The sequence below is a fragment of the Biomphalaria glabrata genome, chromosome 2 (genome assembly GCF_947242115.1).
Source record: "Biomphalaria glabrata chromosome 2, xgBioGlab47.1, whole genome shotgun sequence".
Classification (NCBI taxonomy): Eukaryota; Metazoa; Mollusca; class Gastropoda; family Planorbidae; genus Biomphalaria; species Biomphalaria glabrata.
In genome coordinates this window covers 61,101,000-61,116,127 of record NC_074712.1, presented here as the reverse complement: position 1 = coordinate 61,116,127, position 15,128 = coordinate 61,101,000, and the positions used below count along the sequence as shown (strand labels likewise).

At 36.7% G+C, this 15,128-nt stretch overlaps 2 protein-coding genes across 6 annotated transcripts in view; both read left to right on the top strand.

The window, feature by feature from the left end:
• The window catches only part of LOC106053189 (uncharacterized), a 39,193-nt gene extending 36,086 nt beyond the window's left edge, over positions 1 to 3,107 (top strand). The window contains exons 33-34 of the mRNA XM_056021778.1: positions 315 to 425; positions 1,494 to 3,107. Coding sequence (XP_055877753.1) covers positions 315 to 425; positions 1,494 to 1,561 — 179 coding nt within the window. The 3' untranslated portion in view covers positions 1,562 to 3,107. The remainder of the gene's footprint in view (positions 1 to 314; positions 426 to 1,493) is intronic.
• A 10,061-nt stretch (positions 3,108 to 13,168) lies between these two features.
• Positions 13,169 to 15,128, top strand: part of LOC106053190 (uncharacterized) — a 127,927-nt gene continuing 125,967 nt past the window's right edge. For all 5 annotated transcript variants that reach the window (XM_056021771.1, XM_056021775.1, XM_056021774.1 and 2 more), the window contains exon 1: positions 13,169 to 13,708. The gene's annotated coding sequence lies outside the window, so the exon portion shown is untranslated. The remainder of the gene's footprint in view (positions 13,709 to 15,128) is intronic.

The following is a 15,128-nucleotide window of genomic DNA, read 5'->3' as shown; positions in this document are numbered from 1 at the left end:
AAAACAACTCAGCTCAGGTGTGAAACTTGACCGCCCTTGATAGGTAACCAAGCAGTTTAAGCCTATGTCACACATCCTCCAAAACTTAAAAATAATATTGTCAAATTAATTTTTAAAATGTAAATGTCCATTAAATTTATATACAATATACAAACAAAATACACACAACATACATACAAGACACTTACAATTAATTAACCATTTTATAGCACCTTTTTTTTTTTTTTAGTGTGAAATACTTTGTCCCACATTTATGTTGTTAATTTGTTTTTTCACTTTCAAAATGTTGATGTCTGTCCATTGTAATGTTTTAGCCGTGGGCGAGCCCCCTATCAGTCTGTCTGTTGGTGCCTTGTTGACCATCAAGAGTTGTGTGGAGTCTGTTCGAGAAGAGCTGACTGGAGAAAGGCTGTTCCTACCAGTTGGTCAGTACATGTACTATTTTATATCTCTTCACATCCTATACATTGACTTCCATCTTGTTGGGTTTGAAATCAGCCTTCAATTTAAAGTATGATCTTTTAAGAAGTTATATCAACCTTTGTATTTAGCATGCATGTGGGAGTTATCCTATCTAAGGTTATTAGGAAGGTTGTCAGGAATAGGGTTAAAAAAAAAACAAAGAAAATAAATGACTGTACTTTGTATATATTGTTTGCTTGAATACAGGAGAAAGTAAATTGTACTTATTCCTTGGAACAAATGAAAAAGTATGTACTCTATGAAGGCTTATAACATTTACTAAATTTAGAAAGTCTTCAGGACAGAAGACTTAAAAGTAAAGTTGCAGTTATACATAAAACACTGAACCATAATCTTCAAATACAAAAACAAAATTTAATAAAATACTCAGAAAGACACAAAGATAAAGGCACATTCCTCGTCCCATATGCTAGGACAAATTTGTACAAATACTCCTTCTTCCCCAGTGCTATTAGAGCATAGAATGCGTTGCCTGAGCTAGCCAGGAAAACCAGTGACTTGGCAGAATTTAAGTCATTGGTTAATATGCATGACTGAATGCATGACGCGTAGGACGTAATCTTCTTTTTTGAAGTAACTTCTGTATTATATAAGATAAGATACTACATGAGCTTGAAAATGAAAGAACAAAGTGTATAATATAATGGTTAAGACCAACCTCTTTATGAAGGCATAAATCATTCTTTAATTAAACTGCAATAACAGAGAGCTTTTCTGACCCCCTTAGATAATAATAATAATAATTTTCATTATCATTAAACTAATTGGTCTAACAATTAGTGCACGACACCAAAAAAAACAAAAAAAAACAACATTTCAACTATAGAAAACAAATCATACATTTTGTTTCATATGAATTGTATTTCATGATTTGATTGCCAGCTTGATTGCCAGGAGAGCAAGAGTTACCTGGACAGGTTTTTGTGTGTCAGTTTCAGAACTCTTCTGTATTTCAATATGGCATAACGTGTAGCGTTATTTGTCTTTTGTTTTGTTTTTTTTTGTCACAGAGGCTCCTTATACTGTTGAGAAAGTTCAACTGGACACTGGCATCACTCTTGATCATCTCAGAGTTTAGTTTGCGCTGTCCACTTGGATACTGAACTGTTGACAATCCATAATGTTTACACTGCCTCTAACTTTTTGATCAATCTGATTCGATTGTTTGTTATTGTTTTATATATATATATATATCTTCAACATTTACAGATGTATCAATGTATTTTTCTTTTACATTATCTGTGAGATCTGATATATTTTTTTCTACAATTCCTACACCCCCCGACACCCATTCTATTTTATTTATGTGCATATTTGAAGAAGAAAACTGCAGATAAAACTTTGTGAATTAATATTATTATATCTTGCTGGTCTCTGTGTCAGGTAAGACACATTACCTAGGTCACATCTAAGCCAGCCTTAAACATTGGGGCTTAAAAAATGGTTTGTCTGCTTTTTAAAATAATTTCAGTCTATACCCATGTTCTTCTGCTTTGAAAGATAAATTCTTTTACATAGCATGACTTACAAGATGAAACATTTTTACATTTTTTCTTTGAGTTTTCAAAACATTTGTGTTTCTAATATTGTTGTATTTATTCTTTGTACTTATATTGCTAACAGAACAACAAAATTAAATTTTTGAAAAGTTTTATAATCTCTGAGGTTGATTTTATTATCCGTTCTAGCCTGGTATTGGGCTATTTGAGCTTCTACACTGTGACCTTTGAACTAAGGCCCCACATTGCCCATTCCCTCTACAACATACTAGTATTGCTTCTATGTTATATTTAAGTTCTCTCTGTAGATCACATAGTAGTATTGCTTCTATGTTTAAGTTCTCTCTACATCACATAGTTTTAACAGAAGAGCTGATGTTTTAAAAATGCCACCATAGTAGCTGTGGAAAATGACTGGTAAAGCGCTTGGCTTCTGAATTAGGGGTTCTGGGTTCGAATCCTAGTGTAGACTAGGATTTTTAATCACGGGATCTTTAGAGCACCTCTTAAATCCACCCAGCTCTAATGGGGGTACATGGCATTAGTTGGAGAAAAGGAAAGATTGTTTGTCGTTGTGCTGGCCATACAACACCCTCGATAAGTTAGCCACCTAAACAGATGACCTTTACATCATCTGCCCTATAAATTGCAAGGTCTGAAAGGGGAACTTTACTTTATTACTACTTTTCTAGTAGCTGTATATTGATAGTTAATATTTTTTTCATTCTGTAATTAGAAAATGTTGATTATCTGTGTATATTTTATAGATTGTATTAAAGATTTATCCTCTAGCTCTTTAAAACGGTGCCTGTCAGTTTTTCTGATTCAACAGGCTTCAAACTCTATACAATTTTTATTAAAATAATGGCTGCTTGTTGTAAACAGGATGTACTTGTATGTCATGTCATTTGCAAATATTTTTGTTCTTTAGAGCACCATTACTAGATCTAATGAGTATTTAGTGTTAGAACTAGTTTTTAGCTTATGATAACACTGACCTGTAAAATTCTGTAAACATTGTTACAATGTGTAACATATTTTACTACATAAACTTGATTTACTTTCTAAACAACTAAATGTTACAGCTATACTTTTTCAAAATAAATATAATTGGATTTCAATTCACTTTGGTTTCTCTAGTTATTTTTTTAATTAACCTGATAGTCATTAAAAGCATTCATTTATTTGTGCCTTCATAAACACATTATCTTGTCTTATATATATATTGATGATGTTCTTTAAAAAAAAAAGAATTTTATAAATCCTTTCCATATCCATGTGTGTGTAGGAGTGCATGCAAATAAGATACTTAAACTCTGCTAAGTCATTAGTCTGATTCAGGCAACCCATCTATGGTTCCAGTGTTTTAAGTATTATTACTACTTTACTTTTTTGTCTTCTGTCCTGAAGTGTCTCTAAGATTAGGGATTTTACTAATGATGTTAATGTAGCCCAGTGTTTCCCAAACTATGTTCCGCAGAACCCTTGTAAGCCCTGATAAGCTGTTCCACAAATGACTGGAATAATTAACTAGTAGACTACCTGTGAATTAACCTGTACTTTAAAAAAAAGCCAAGTGATCAGGTAAATACTCAGAGTGTACAAAGTGTTCCACTAAATACTCAGAATGTACAAAGTGTTCCACTAAATACTCAGAATGTACAAAGTGTTCCACTAAATACTCAGAATGTACAAAGTGTTCCACTAAATACTCAGAATGTACAAAGTGTTCCACTAAATACTCAGAATGTACAAAGTGTTCCACTAAATACTCAGAATGTACAAAGTGTTCCACTAAATACTCAGAATGTACAAAGTGTTCCACTAAATACTCAGAATGTACAAAGTGTTCCACTAAATACTCAGAATGTACAAAGTGTTCCACTAAATACTCAGAATGTACAAAGTGTTCCACTAAATACTCAGAATGTACAAAGTGTTCCACTAAATACTCAGAATGTACAAAGTGTTCCACTAAATACTCAGAATGTACAAAGTGTTCAACTAAATACTCAGAATGTACAAAGTGTTCCACTAAATACTCAGAATGTACAAAGTGTTCCACTAAATACTCAGAATGTACAAAGTGTTCCACTAAATACTCAGAATGTACAAAGTGTTCAACTAAATACTCAGAATGTACAAAGTGTTCCACTAAATACTCAGAATGTACAAAGTGTTCAACTAAATACTCAGAATGTACAAAGTGTTCAACTAAATACTCAGAATGTACAAAGTGTTCAACTAAATACTCAGAATGTACAAAGTGTTCAACTAAATACTCAGAATGTACAAAGTGTTCAACTAAATACTCAGAATGTACAAAGTGTTCCACTAAATACTCAGAATGTACAAAGTGTTCCACTAAATACTCAGAATGTACAAAGTGTTCAACTAAATACTCAGAATGTGTGAAGTGTTCCGTTAAGGAAAACGTTTTTGGAAACACTTGGCTAGTCAGACGTGAATATTCCCTTGCTATAAGTTTCATGGTTTTATTTATGCGTCTCTTCTAGTTTCTTGATGTTTTCTTGAGTTAAGAGTAGCAGCCCCTAACAGGAAGCATTCTCTAATATTGGTCTAGCCAAAGGTTAATTATTTGAATGTCTCTCTGTTGCTGGGAATAAATGGAGAATCTTGTGTATGATAGAGCAAATGAAATCTTGCTACAATTTCAATTCTTGTCTTCGACTTAATAAACAATGGGATTAAAGACTTAGTTCAATATATACAACTAATTGATCTATACATTTATTTGCTTCTCAAGAAAAATTAAATCATAATGGTATGCAATAGAAATGTAAGTGAAATTTTGTGGGACTTTTATGTAGATCTACTATCTTCAATTTGAGAGTACAGAAAAAAAAAGATGGGTATCAAATACCAAGAATTAAAAATAAATGAGTTTGTACTTTTACAAGTCAACAATCTGGCAAAGAGAAAAGGAAAAACTTCGTCAATACTGTAAAGAGCTGAGCTGGTTAGGTCATAGTGTTAGACATGACTCAGCCAAAAGTCATATTTCAAGGCATGGGCGTAGCCAGGGGATTTCCCCCCCCCCCAACCCCTCCCCCCTGAAAAAAATCCTGGCTATGTTCAAGGTACTGACTAGTCTGAAGAAACGCTGACTGAACAGCATAAAATAATCAGCTGGCTTCTCCCTTGATATCCTGCTACTGAAAAGTGGAGGGATTAGGTCACACCAACTGTCACAGCACCCCTAAGACGAGAGTCATGTGACAGGTGATGACATGACTGTGTTGACCCCTTCTAGTTTTGATCTTTTAGTTATGTAAATTTTCTGAAAAAAAAAACAACAAAACCTTGAGGTCCATCAACTGTACTGGAGAATGCCCCAATTATCATGGAACATAACCATGTTCATACCATGTAAGTAGGGAAAAAGCCAATTATTCCCCTTTCATAATTACGATAGAGCTAGGTAGTTTCGGACTTTCGTATAATTTATTTTCAATACACCAATATATCAATATAATACGCGTTGAGAAAAATGTATTATGTGTTAGCAATACAGATGTGTTTCTTTTATTCAAAATTAGCGTGACTCTGCAAAATCTGTACGATTAGAAATATTTGTACCAATTGTTTTTGTTTAGCGCAATTTCATTCTCATGGTCTTCTCAATACGTTGCGGTCCTATCACTTGTCTAGACCGTGTCAATGTTACCGTAATCGCTTTTTAAATGCATTTGTAAAAAAAAAAAAGTTGGGTCATTAATATCTTAGCTCGAGTGTTCAAGCCTCATTAGCCACCTCAAACAAACACGCTAACCATTATGTCAGGGAAGTGCTTATGAAAAATGAACGTTTCATAGCTATCTATTGTTAAATTAAAACTTTAAATGGGCGTCCTACAAAGTATAAAGGGGACAAATTCAACTTATCTCCCAACACCAGTCAAGTGACAAGCTTTCAGAGGACAATATTTAATAAAGATATTACCTCGTAATAAAGATCTACATTCTAGAATAATCACATATTACGACAAGTGAATTTACAAACAGGCAACACAAGATATAGCTAAGGACCCCAAGAAATAAAGTCTTATTTTTCTTATTAGGGGCAAATTTCTTATTCCATTGTCTGGGACTAATTCGAACAAGTTCTCCTTCTTCCTTAGCGCCATTAGAGAATTGAGTTTTGAGTTTTTGGCACATCGGCACAATTTAGGCCATGTCGTGCCCTATTGGAGATTTGAATGGGTTGCCTGAATCAGCCAGGAAAACCCACGACTTGGCAGAGATTATGTGAAGCTTGATCTTGTAATATTTTAATAATAACTTGATATAGCTTGAACTAATGTTTTGATAGTAACTTGATTTGGTATGAACTAACATGTTGATACTATGCAAATTTGTTATGGGGATATTAACTTAATTTGAATGGCCTAATATCTTGATACTAACTTAATTCGTATGATCTAACATGTCGAACTAACTTGTATCTTGGGAGACCTAAAATGTAGATACTTACTTGATCTGATGTGACCTAACATGTTGATACTAGCCTGATCTGGTATGACCTAACATGTTGATACTGGCCTGATCTGGTATGACCTAACATGTTGATACCAGACTCGCTTGTTGAGTGCCGTGACAAACACTGGTAAGTGCTCACAATGAAGGCTTCTGCCTTGGTGGCTCAAAAAAGTTATTTGTATAACAATTCTTTACCCCCCCCCCTCCCCCTTAAACTTTCTGTGCAGTTCTGGCTGTCCCACGTTGCTCTGTTAACGGAGTGAGATAGAAGAGGGCGGGGGGGGGGATTGATTCAAGGTCCTGACATTGACATTTCGTAAATGATTGTGTGAGTGAACACTGCGAAGTATTCCTGTGTGAGCATGTGTGTGAAAGTATGCTGCGTGTGAGCATGTGTGTGAAAGTATGCTGCGTGTGAGCATGTGTGTGAAAGTATGCTGCGTGTGAGCATGTGTGTGAAAGTATGCTGTGTGTGAGCATGTGTGTGAAAGTATGCTGTGTGTGAGCATGAGTGTGAAAGTATGCTGTGTGTGAGCATGTGTTTTTTTATTGTGTAAATAAATATGTTGATCTGGTTTTGTGTGATTATGTGAGTGTGAGGTGACATCTAGCCGTTTGTATGTGTATATATCTACATTTATGTTTGTATGTGTATAGATCAAGATGTATGATAGTATATGCGTGGATCTAGATTTTTTTATGTTAGTAGGCCTATATGTGTACATCTAGGTTATGTTAGTATGTGTGTGGGTCATTGGTTAATATGCATGTCTAAATGCATGACGCGTAGGACGTAATCATCTTCTTTTTTGAAGTAACGTCTGTATCATATAAGATAAGATAAGATAGACCTATGTATAGATCTAGATGCATGTTGGTATGTGTGTGTATCTAGATCTACATTTATTTTGGTATGTGTGTAGATCAAGATGTGTGTTAATATGTGTGTGAGATTTATTTTGTTTGAAAGTAGGCCTATGTGTGTAAGTCTGGATATGAAGACTATTATTATAATCTTGGGTGTATATGGGTTGTTGTTTTTTCAGATAAATATGTGCATGAAGCTTTGATTGCGAAGTCTGTATGTGCTTGACTAGACGAAGTCAGATTTTGTACGTTTAAGTGTTATGTTAGCTTCTGTGTAAGTATTCCGGCGTTGTGTTGTAATGTGTCAGCGTTTACCTATCTACAGTTCCCTGTCTTAAGACTGTCTCACGTATCTACGTGTATAGATAGACGTGTGCCAGTTCAAAGTGTCAAGTTAACATTATATACCGAGGCCAAGGATGAGATTTTTTATTGAAATAGATTTCTTGCACTGAGATTCAACTGGTAACAAATGAAATCCTAGCTTCGCTTAACGACCCACATTCATCTAGTTGTTGAAATTCTCACTGATCTATTTTGCGTTTAATCTGGTTTCTTTGTGTACAGATTTCCAAGTTTCACAACAGAGGTTGCATATATTCTATCATTTACGTAACCAAGGTTTAATAACATATATAGTTTTATGTTCTTATTTCATTTGTTTAAAAAATATTCTAATGAACTCTAGTGCTTTATTTGATTTTGATTTTGATGAGTGTGTCTATTTGAGGATACTATGCTAAATTTTAATTTTTATAACACCTAAAAATATTGATTTTTTAGTCTGTTTAAGAATAATTTATCAGAATAAGATATCTAGTTTTTATTCGTTTTAGCTTTCTTGTAACTCCTTATAATTTTATTTTTCTGGGTGGAAAGACATGCTCCAATTTGATTCCCATTTCTGTAATTCATCGAATTCTCTTTGTAAAATTTCTGTGTCTTGTGTTGTTTTTATTGTTCTATATATTATGCAATCGTCTGCAAATAATCTGACTTCCGGGTCTGGACTAATGCAATTCGGTAAATCGTTTATGTAAATTAGAAATTTACTGTTAACGGTGTTGATTTAGAGCCATTACAGTTTGTTCTCTGCCTGTCGTGAAATCCTGAACCCATTGGTGTAGTAAACTAGTAGGCCTAACACCCACCATTTTAATTTGGTAATTTTTTTAAAGAACTTTGTCCATGCCTGAAATAAGTTTATTAAATGACATCGATTGACTCATTTGAATAATCATCAATTAGGCCTATTATTTGAGTTTGTTAGGACCTATATTTCATAAAGCCGCGTTTGTATGCAGACAAGATATTAATAATTCAGAAGTGATTTATGATGTTTTGGGATTTTACATGTGATGCTGGTTAGTGATACTGGTCTGTAGTTTCCTGGGTCAGACTTTTCTCCTTTTTTAAATAGGCAAGTGACGTAAGCTTCTTTCCAGTCCCTTAGTAGTGATCTAGAACTACACATTTATTTCATATTTTTATGTTTCTTTGCAAGTTCCGAAGTTGATTTGGTAACTATGTAGGTTCTATGTATTAAAGAAGCCCAGTACAGACTGGTCTTGCTAGCTTAGAAATTGATCTTCTTCTTAAAAAAAAAACTCAAAATACAAAAGATTTTTTTTTTTTTTTGGGGGGGGGGGGGAGACTGGCTGCTTATTTAGTCTAAACTAAAAGTTATAAATATACAGACCCTAATTCAGAGCTATGGACCTAAACGCTGTCTCCTCATTAATCCACTAATACCATTTTTTTCCTATAAGTTTGCATACGCTGTACCTCAGTGGCGTCACTGACAGGGTGCGGCCCGCACCGGGTGACACCGACCCTAGTGACGCCACTGCTGTTTCTTATTAGGAAACCATTACTACCTTTCCTGGAATTATGATTGCTTATAATTTCGGTGTGTGTTGTTCAAACCAGGGATACCCAAGCTTCGGCCTGCAGGTCATATCCGGTCCTTAACGCGGTGCAAGTCGGCACTTCGAAATTTCCACTTACAGTACATAATTCAGCCGCCTAACTGCGTTCGTTGTACTAGTTACGATATTGGCGGTAATGCGGCCAGTCGCAGAAATTGTTTGGGCTCCTTGGTCTAATAAGGTTGGGCCTCCGTAGTTCAAACAATGAAATAAGTTTGAAAAGCAAATATGTGATTTAGAAAAAAAAAAAAAAAGAACTGACATTTTGAAATCTCTTGGTTGTGCCCAATAGTCACCATCTAGTTATAGATCTAGTTGAAGCTTCAGGAAGACGCATTTTAAGTATGGTGAACATGTTAGGGGGCGAGGGCGAAGTGGTCGAATAGTATAAGCTTGGATTCCGAACCTGAGGTCCTGGGTTCGAATCTCGGTGAAGACTTGGATTTTGAATTTCGGGATTTTTAGGGTGCTCCGAGTCCACCCGACTCTAATGAGTACCTTTAGTTGGGAAAAGTAAAGGCGGTTTGTCGTTGTGCTGCCTACATGACACCTTACTCGTTAACCGTTGGACAAAGAAACAGATGACCTTAACATCATCTGCCCCATAGATCGCAAGGTCTTAAATGGGAACTTTACTATTTGTTTTTAAAGATGTTGGATTATCCAACAGTTTTGGAGTAGAACTTAGCAGAAACATAGAATCAACGTAGCAACACTAAAGCGTAAGCAGTCCAAAATGTCATTGTGCTCTGGCCAGAGTTCACGTAACTTCACGAAGGTCATCCAAGTAAGCCATGTAAAACAAGGAGCACATTTTTTTTTTTGGCACTGTTATCACTGCTACCTAGTGCCATTGTGTGAATGAGATGGCTGGTTTGATTTTAATGGCAGCTAAAACAAAGCAGATTGTTGCACAGCAGTCGCTGGCAGTAGAAAATTTAATTGGTGAGATTGTGGACCTTTATTGCCTTATTAGTGGGCGTTAAGGTAAACAGGATAACAGTTATCTAAATTGTCTTAGTTGGTGGGTTTGATAAATGATTATTAACAAATAGAAGAGTCAAATGAAAGGACATTAACGGAACTGGAGTTAAAAGGAAAAAAATAGGCTAATTTAACATCATTAACATCTGTTCTTACTGCGTTTTCATGTTAACTTAATACTATATTCATACATCGGAGGTGCGGTGGCTGAGCGGTAAAGCGCTTGACTTCCGAACCGGGGTCGGGGTTCGACTCCTGGTGAAGACTGGGATTTTTAAATTTCTGGATCTTCGGGCGCCTCTGAGTCCACCCAGCTCTAATGGGTACCTGACATTAGTTGGGGAAAAGTAAAGGCCGTTGGTCGTTGTGCTGGCCACATGACACCCTCGTTAACTGTAGGCCACAGAATCAGATGACCTTTACATCATCTGGTACCACAAGGTCTGAAAGGGGAACTTTACTTTTTCTTTTTATATTCATACATCAAACGAACTGGATGATCCAGGGATGGGGGGGGGGTGATCTTGTTACACAACAGGCCATAAAAAGGAAATATATTTTTTTGCAATTAAACATTTGCATATAGGCTGTATACAATGACTACATGCATTTTGGGAAAACATCAGAACAGAATAGGCTACAAAGGTTTAATAGAAGGTTCGCGGTTATTCGGCGCCCGTATTGCCAATCTTTCAAAACCGTTTAGCTATCACCTAAGTGCTAAGAGGCACCTGTGTACAGAATTTCATGCCAATCCGTTCGGCTGTCCTAGAGATCTTGTGAAAACTGAATAATTGAATGAATGAATATGTGTGTATGTATGTTTATAACTAGACAGTGTAAAATATAAGCGGTCCTCTCAGCAGAGGGCGATGGGCGAAGAATTAACGTTTACATAAATCTACATTGTTTGCTGCAGCGAAGAAAGAGCAAACCATTATGGGCACTTGAGATTTGGGAATTTGAGATCCACTGGCAGGTATATTACGAACCCTTTCACCAAGAAATATCATTTAGTCTATTATCGGATTGCATCAATGGTCTTAGGGCATACTCAACAAGTTCTGTAGACTTTCAAATTCCACTTCTGTTGAATAAAATGTTTGACATGTTTCGGATGTTCCTTCAGAGTTGAAGATAATTTACTTCCTAGTCCGAACCTCCCGCGTGACGACGGGGGATGGGAGCGGCAGGGTATGAGATCTGGACCATCCAGACGACCGAACGACAATTTAAGCTCGAATACAGCACGACCAGGCAGCCATCCCTCATAATTCTACACAGTCTAGACAGTCAATCCAATAGAGTTTTATTCAACATTCTATTGGTTTGAGGTAGACATCTTTTGTACACAAGACAATCCTTTAGTCAATCCTACATAGACGAATATCATACACTTATTCAAATATATCTAACATTCTATTCCACGAAACCTGAAATATATCACAAATTATTCCATATATGTATATATCAATCTTAATGTCTCTATATAAACCACAATGTATCTAATATTGGCATACTTGTATCTAAAATTGCTCCGTGTAAGGAGATATCAATCTTTAATTCTCAATTTAGACAGAATTTTAACATAGACCCACACTCAAGCTGGTCCATGGTGATTGAAAATACCGACATTTAAATATATCCCTAAAATAATATAAAATCACAATAGAGACATCAACTCTATTAGTGTAAGTATGTTATAAGTAGGCCTACCTTAAAGCTAGCTGGTGACCGTATTTAAATGTTAGTTGCCTTTAGAACTTATGAGGATTCTTGTGATACTTTTGTCACACCTATTGCATCTTTTTGTAGAATCGAGGTGGATTTTTATAAAAACGTTTTTTCTGTACTTCTTGTCTTACATAACTCTTTGCCTATTATTATATTGAACATAATGGGTTACAGAGGCCATTTTCATCTTAACATCTGATGCATGTCAGGCTACTCACCATGTGGATAACGCCCTACTGATGAGAGGGGGGGGGGCTGGCTATTCCTAGTTGGGAGAAGGGGCAGGTAGGTCTGGGACGAATGTACATGCATTCAACCACTTGTTTATATAAATATACCCTGAGACAAAACTATGGTGGGTGTGAATGTTATCTGCAGGAACAAATCAACTGGTCAAATCCTCTCATTCCTTTGCCCCTTCCCCCCGCTTCCTTCTCTCCTATAGCCGTCGACCCTCCGCCCCAAGTTAAAACGTTACGATAGGCAGCGCCCCCCCCCCCTTTTTTTCCCATCTGTAGCAGGTGGTGGTTGCAGATATTTCCAGCCAGGATGGAACTGATTGCCATGGGGGGGGGGGGGGTCTACGTGCGTTGGGGTAGGGAAGGGGGGACACAAGTTGAAAGTGGGGAGGGTAGTTCTGTTGATTGAGGAGGGGGGGGGGGATAATGATAGTTGTTAGGAGAAAAGAGTTTAAAGGTAAGTTCATAGGTGTAACCACAGGATGAGAGAGAAAGAGAGAGAAAGAGAAAGAGAGAGAGCGAGAGAAAGAGAGAGAGAGAAAGAGAGAGAAAAAGAAACAGCTGGAGAGTCAGAGAGAGCTGGAGTGACAGAAAAAGAGAGAGACTAAGAAATAGATGGAGGGAGAGAAGAAAGAGAGAAAAAGAGATAGGAAAAGAGAGAGAGAGAGAGAGAGTAGGGCAACAAGATAAAGAAATAAATACTATGGAATGTCTGCAACATAGCAGCACCCAGCTCAACGGAAACCAACCAATCAGGAACAAGCAGAAACAGCTGCCTGAATTCTTTCCCTTCCCTCCGCATTTTTCTCCCCCCCCCCTTTCCCCTTTCCTCTCCTTTTACTCACGTTCTTTCTATTTCTCCTCACCCCATCCCCTCCTGCCTGCCCCCTACCCACCCCCCCCAGTGCCTCATCTCACCCGAGTCTATCAACGTTAGCGAGAAGATCTCCTTGGCCAACCCTCTGGCGCGGACCGATGCTTGTGGAGGATATGTTACAGAGCTTCACATAGACCCACAATACCTTTTTTTTTTTCCTTTCTTTTCGAACCAATCTTCTTTTTTTTCCAGCTCTCAAATTTAATTCAGCTCATCAATTAAGTCTTTTTTTTTTTAATAACGGGCCGAGGGGCGATAATTAACAACATCGGAAAAAAATTGATCATTCAGAACAAAATAAAAAGCGTAACCTTTTTTTTTGGGGGGGGTCAAAACGAAATAAAGTTGACGAAATAGGTTCTACTGTTAATCCAGTAGGACAGGAAACAGAAAGTCTAATACAAGGGCGACTATTTAGTGACTGAGCATCAAAACAGCAACCGGAAATAGTCTGAAATGTTAAGGTTACAAGTGGAGATTACTGTAAGGATAAATAAATAGGACATCACCGTATTCTATTGTCTCGCTTCATCCATTTGCCGATTGCTTCAGTTGCTGGCCCCTGAAGAAGTAGCCAACTAACAAACAACTGATCAAGGTAAGAAAAAAAATTATATTATTTTTGTAGGCTTACGACTTGTGAATGTATACATAACGGTTATCAGTTAATTTATATTGTAGAAAAATCATGTACCAATGTTGTTTTATTACAAAGATGAATTCGCGGCATAAATAAAGATGTTGATACGTTATTGCAGTATTATATATTGTCATGGATGTGGCAAAATATGTAGGTCACAGCTGGGGCTGCGTATCCACGGGAAATACTGCATTCCTCATTAATCATCGGAATCGAAGACAAGCCTTATTATTATTATTATTATTATTATTATTATGTTAGAAATGAACGAGTAGTCATTCTCTGGCGCTGCTAGGGTGGAGTTTCGCTAAAGAGAAACAACATTCATCGTAGTCCCTTTAACAGTTTCCACCGAGGAATTTTCTGGTGATATGGCAGGTCTGCAGCAGTACCGCCCTCTGACAGGCAACGAGGATGTTCCTAGGAATGTTAAGGGCCTTGAAGGTGTCTGTGAGGTCAGTTGTTATTATCCCCTCGATTGATATAACAATGGGATATATTGTTATTATTATTATTATTACTATATAATGAAACGCCGATGCAGAGATTTTTTGAGAATGGGCGTTAAATCTTTTTTGCCCCCTTTCCTGATCTGCCGTTTGGTTATGAGCTTGTTATTACAGCATGATCTGATGCCTGATGCCTTGATATCTTATCTTATCTTATCTTATATAATACAGACGTTAACTTCAGAAAAGAAGATGATTACGTCCTACGCGTCATGCATCTAGTCATGCATATTAACCAATGACTTAAATTCTGCCAAGTCACTGGTTTTCCTGGCTAGCTCAGGCAACCCATTCCATGCTGTAATAGCACTAGGGAAGAAGGAGTATTTGTACAAATTTGTCCTAGCATATGGGACTAGGAATGTGCCTTTATCTTTGTGTCTTTCTGGGTATTTTATTACATTTCGTCTTTGTATTTTTGTTTGATAATTGTGCACTTCCAAACTCTGAAAAACACTTAATCTTCTAGTATGTGTCTTTGGGATTAGGACACATCTGGTGTCTATTTTGACCTACTTGGTCTGTATTTACATTAAATGTAAGAAGGTTTTTCTCTGGTTAAAAAAAAATAGGAAAATCTTTTTTTTTTAAAGGATCTCAGAGAAGTGTCTGGCATTGCGTGTAGGATACTACAGGGTGGCCAAGAAACAAGAGGCCTGGTATGATTACAGGAGTACAAACAGAATAGCAATTTGTATTTCAAAATAGTAAAAAGAGAATAGTATAACTAACAACCTACACAGTGTTTCATAGTTTCCAGTGACGTGTTGAACGTGTCCACCAGGAAGGTCGAGACACGGATGACCACGTCTCGACGTGATTTGGAAAACTTGGGTCAGTTCAGTTGGTGTGATCTCCACAACTCTACT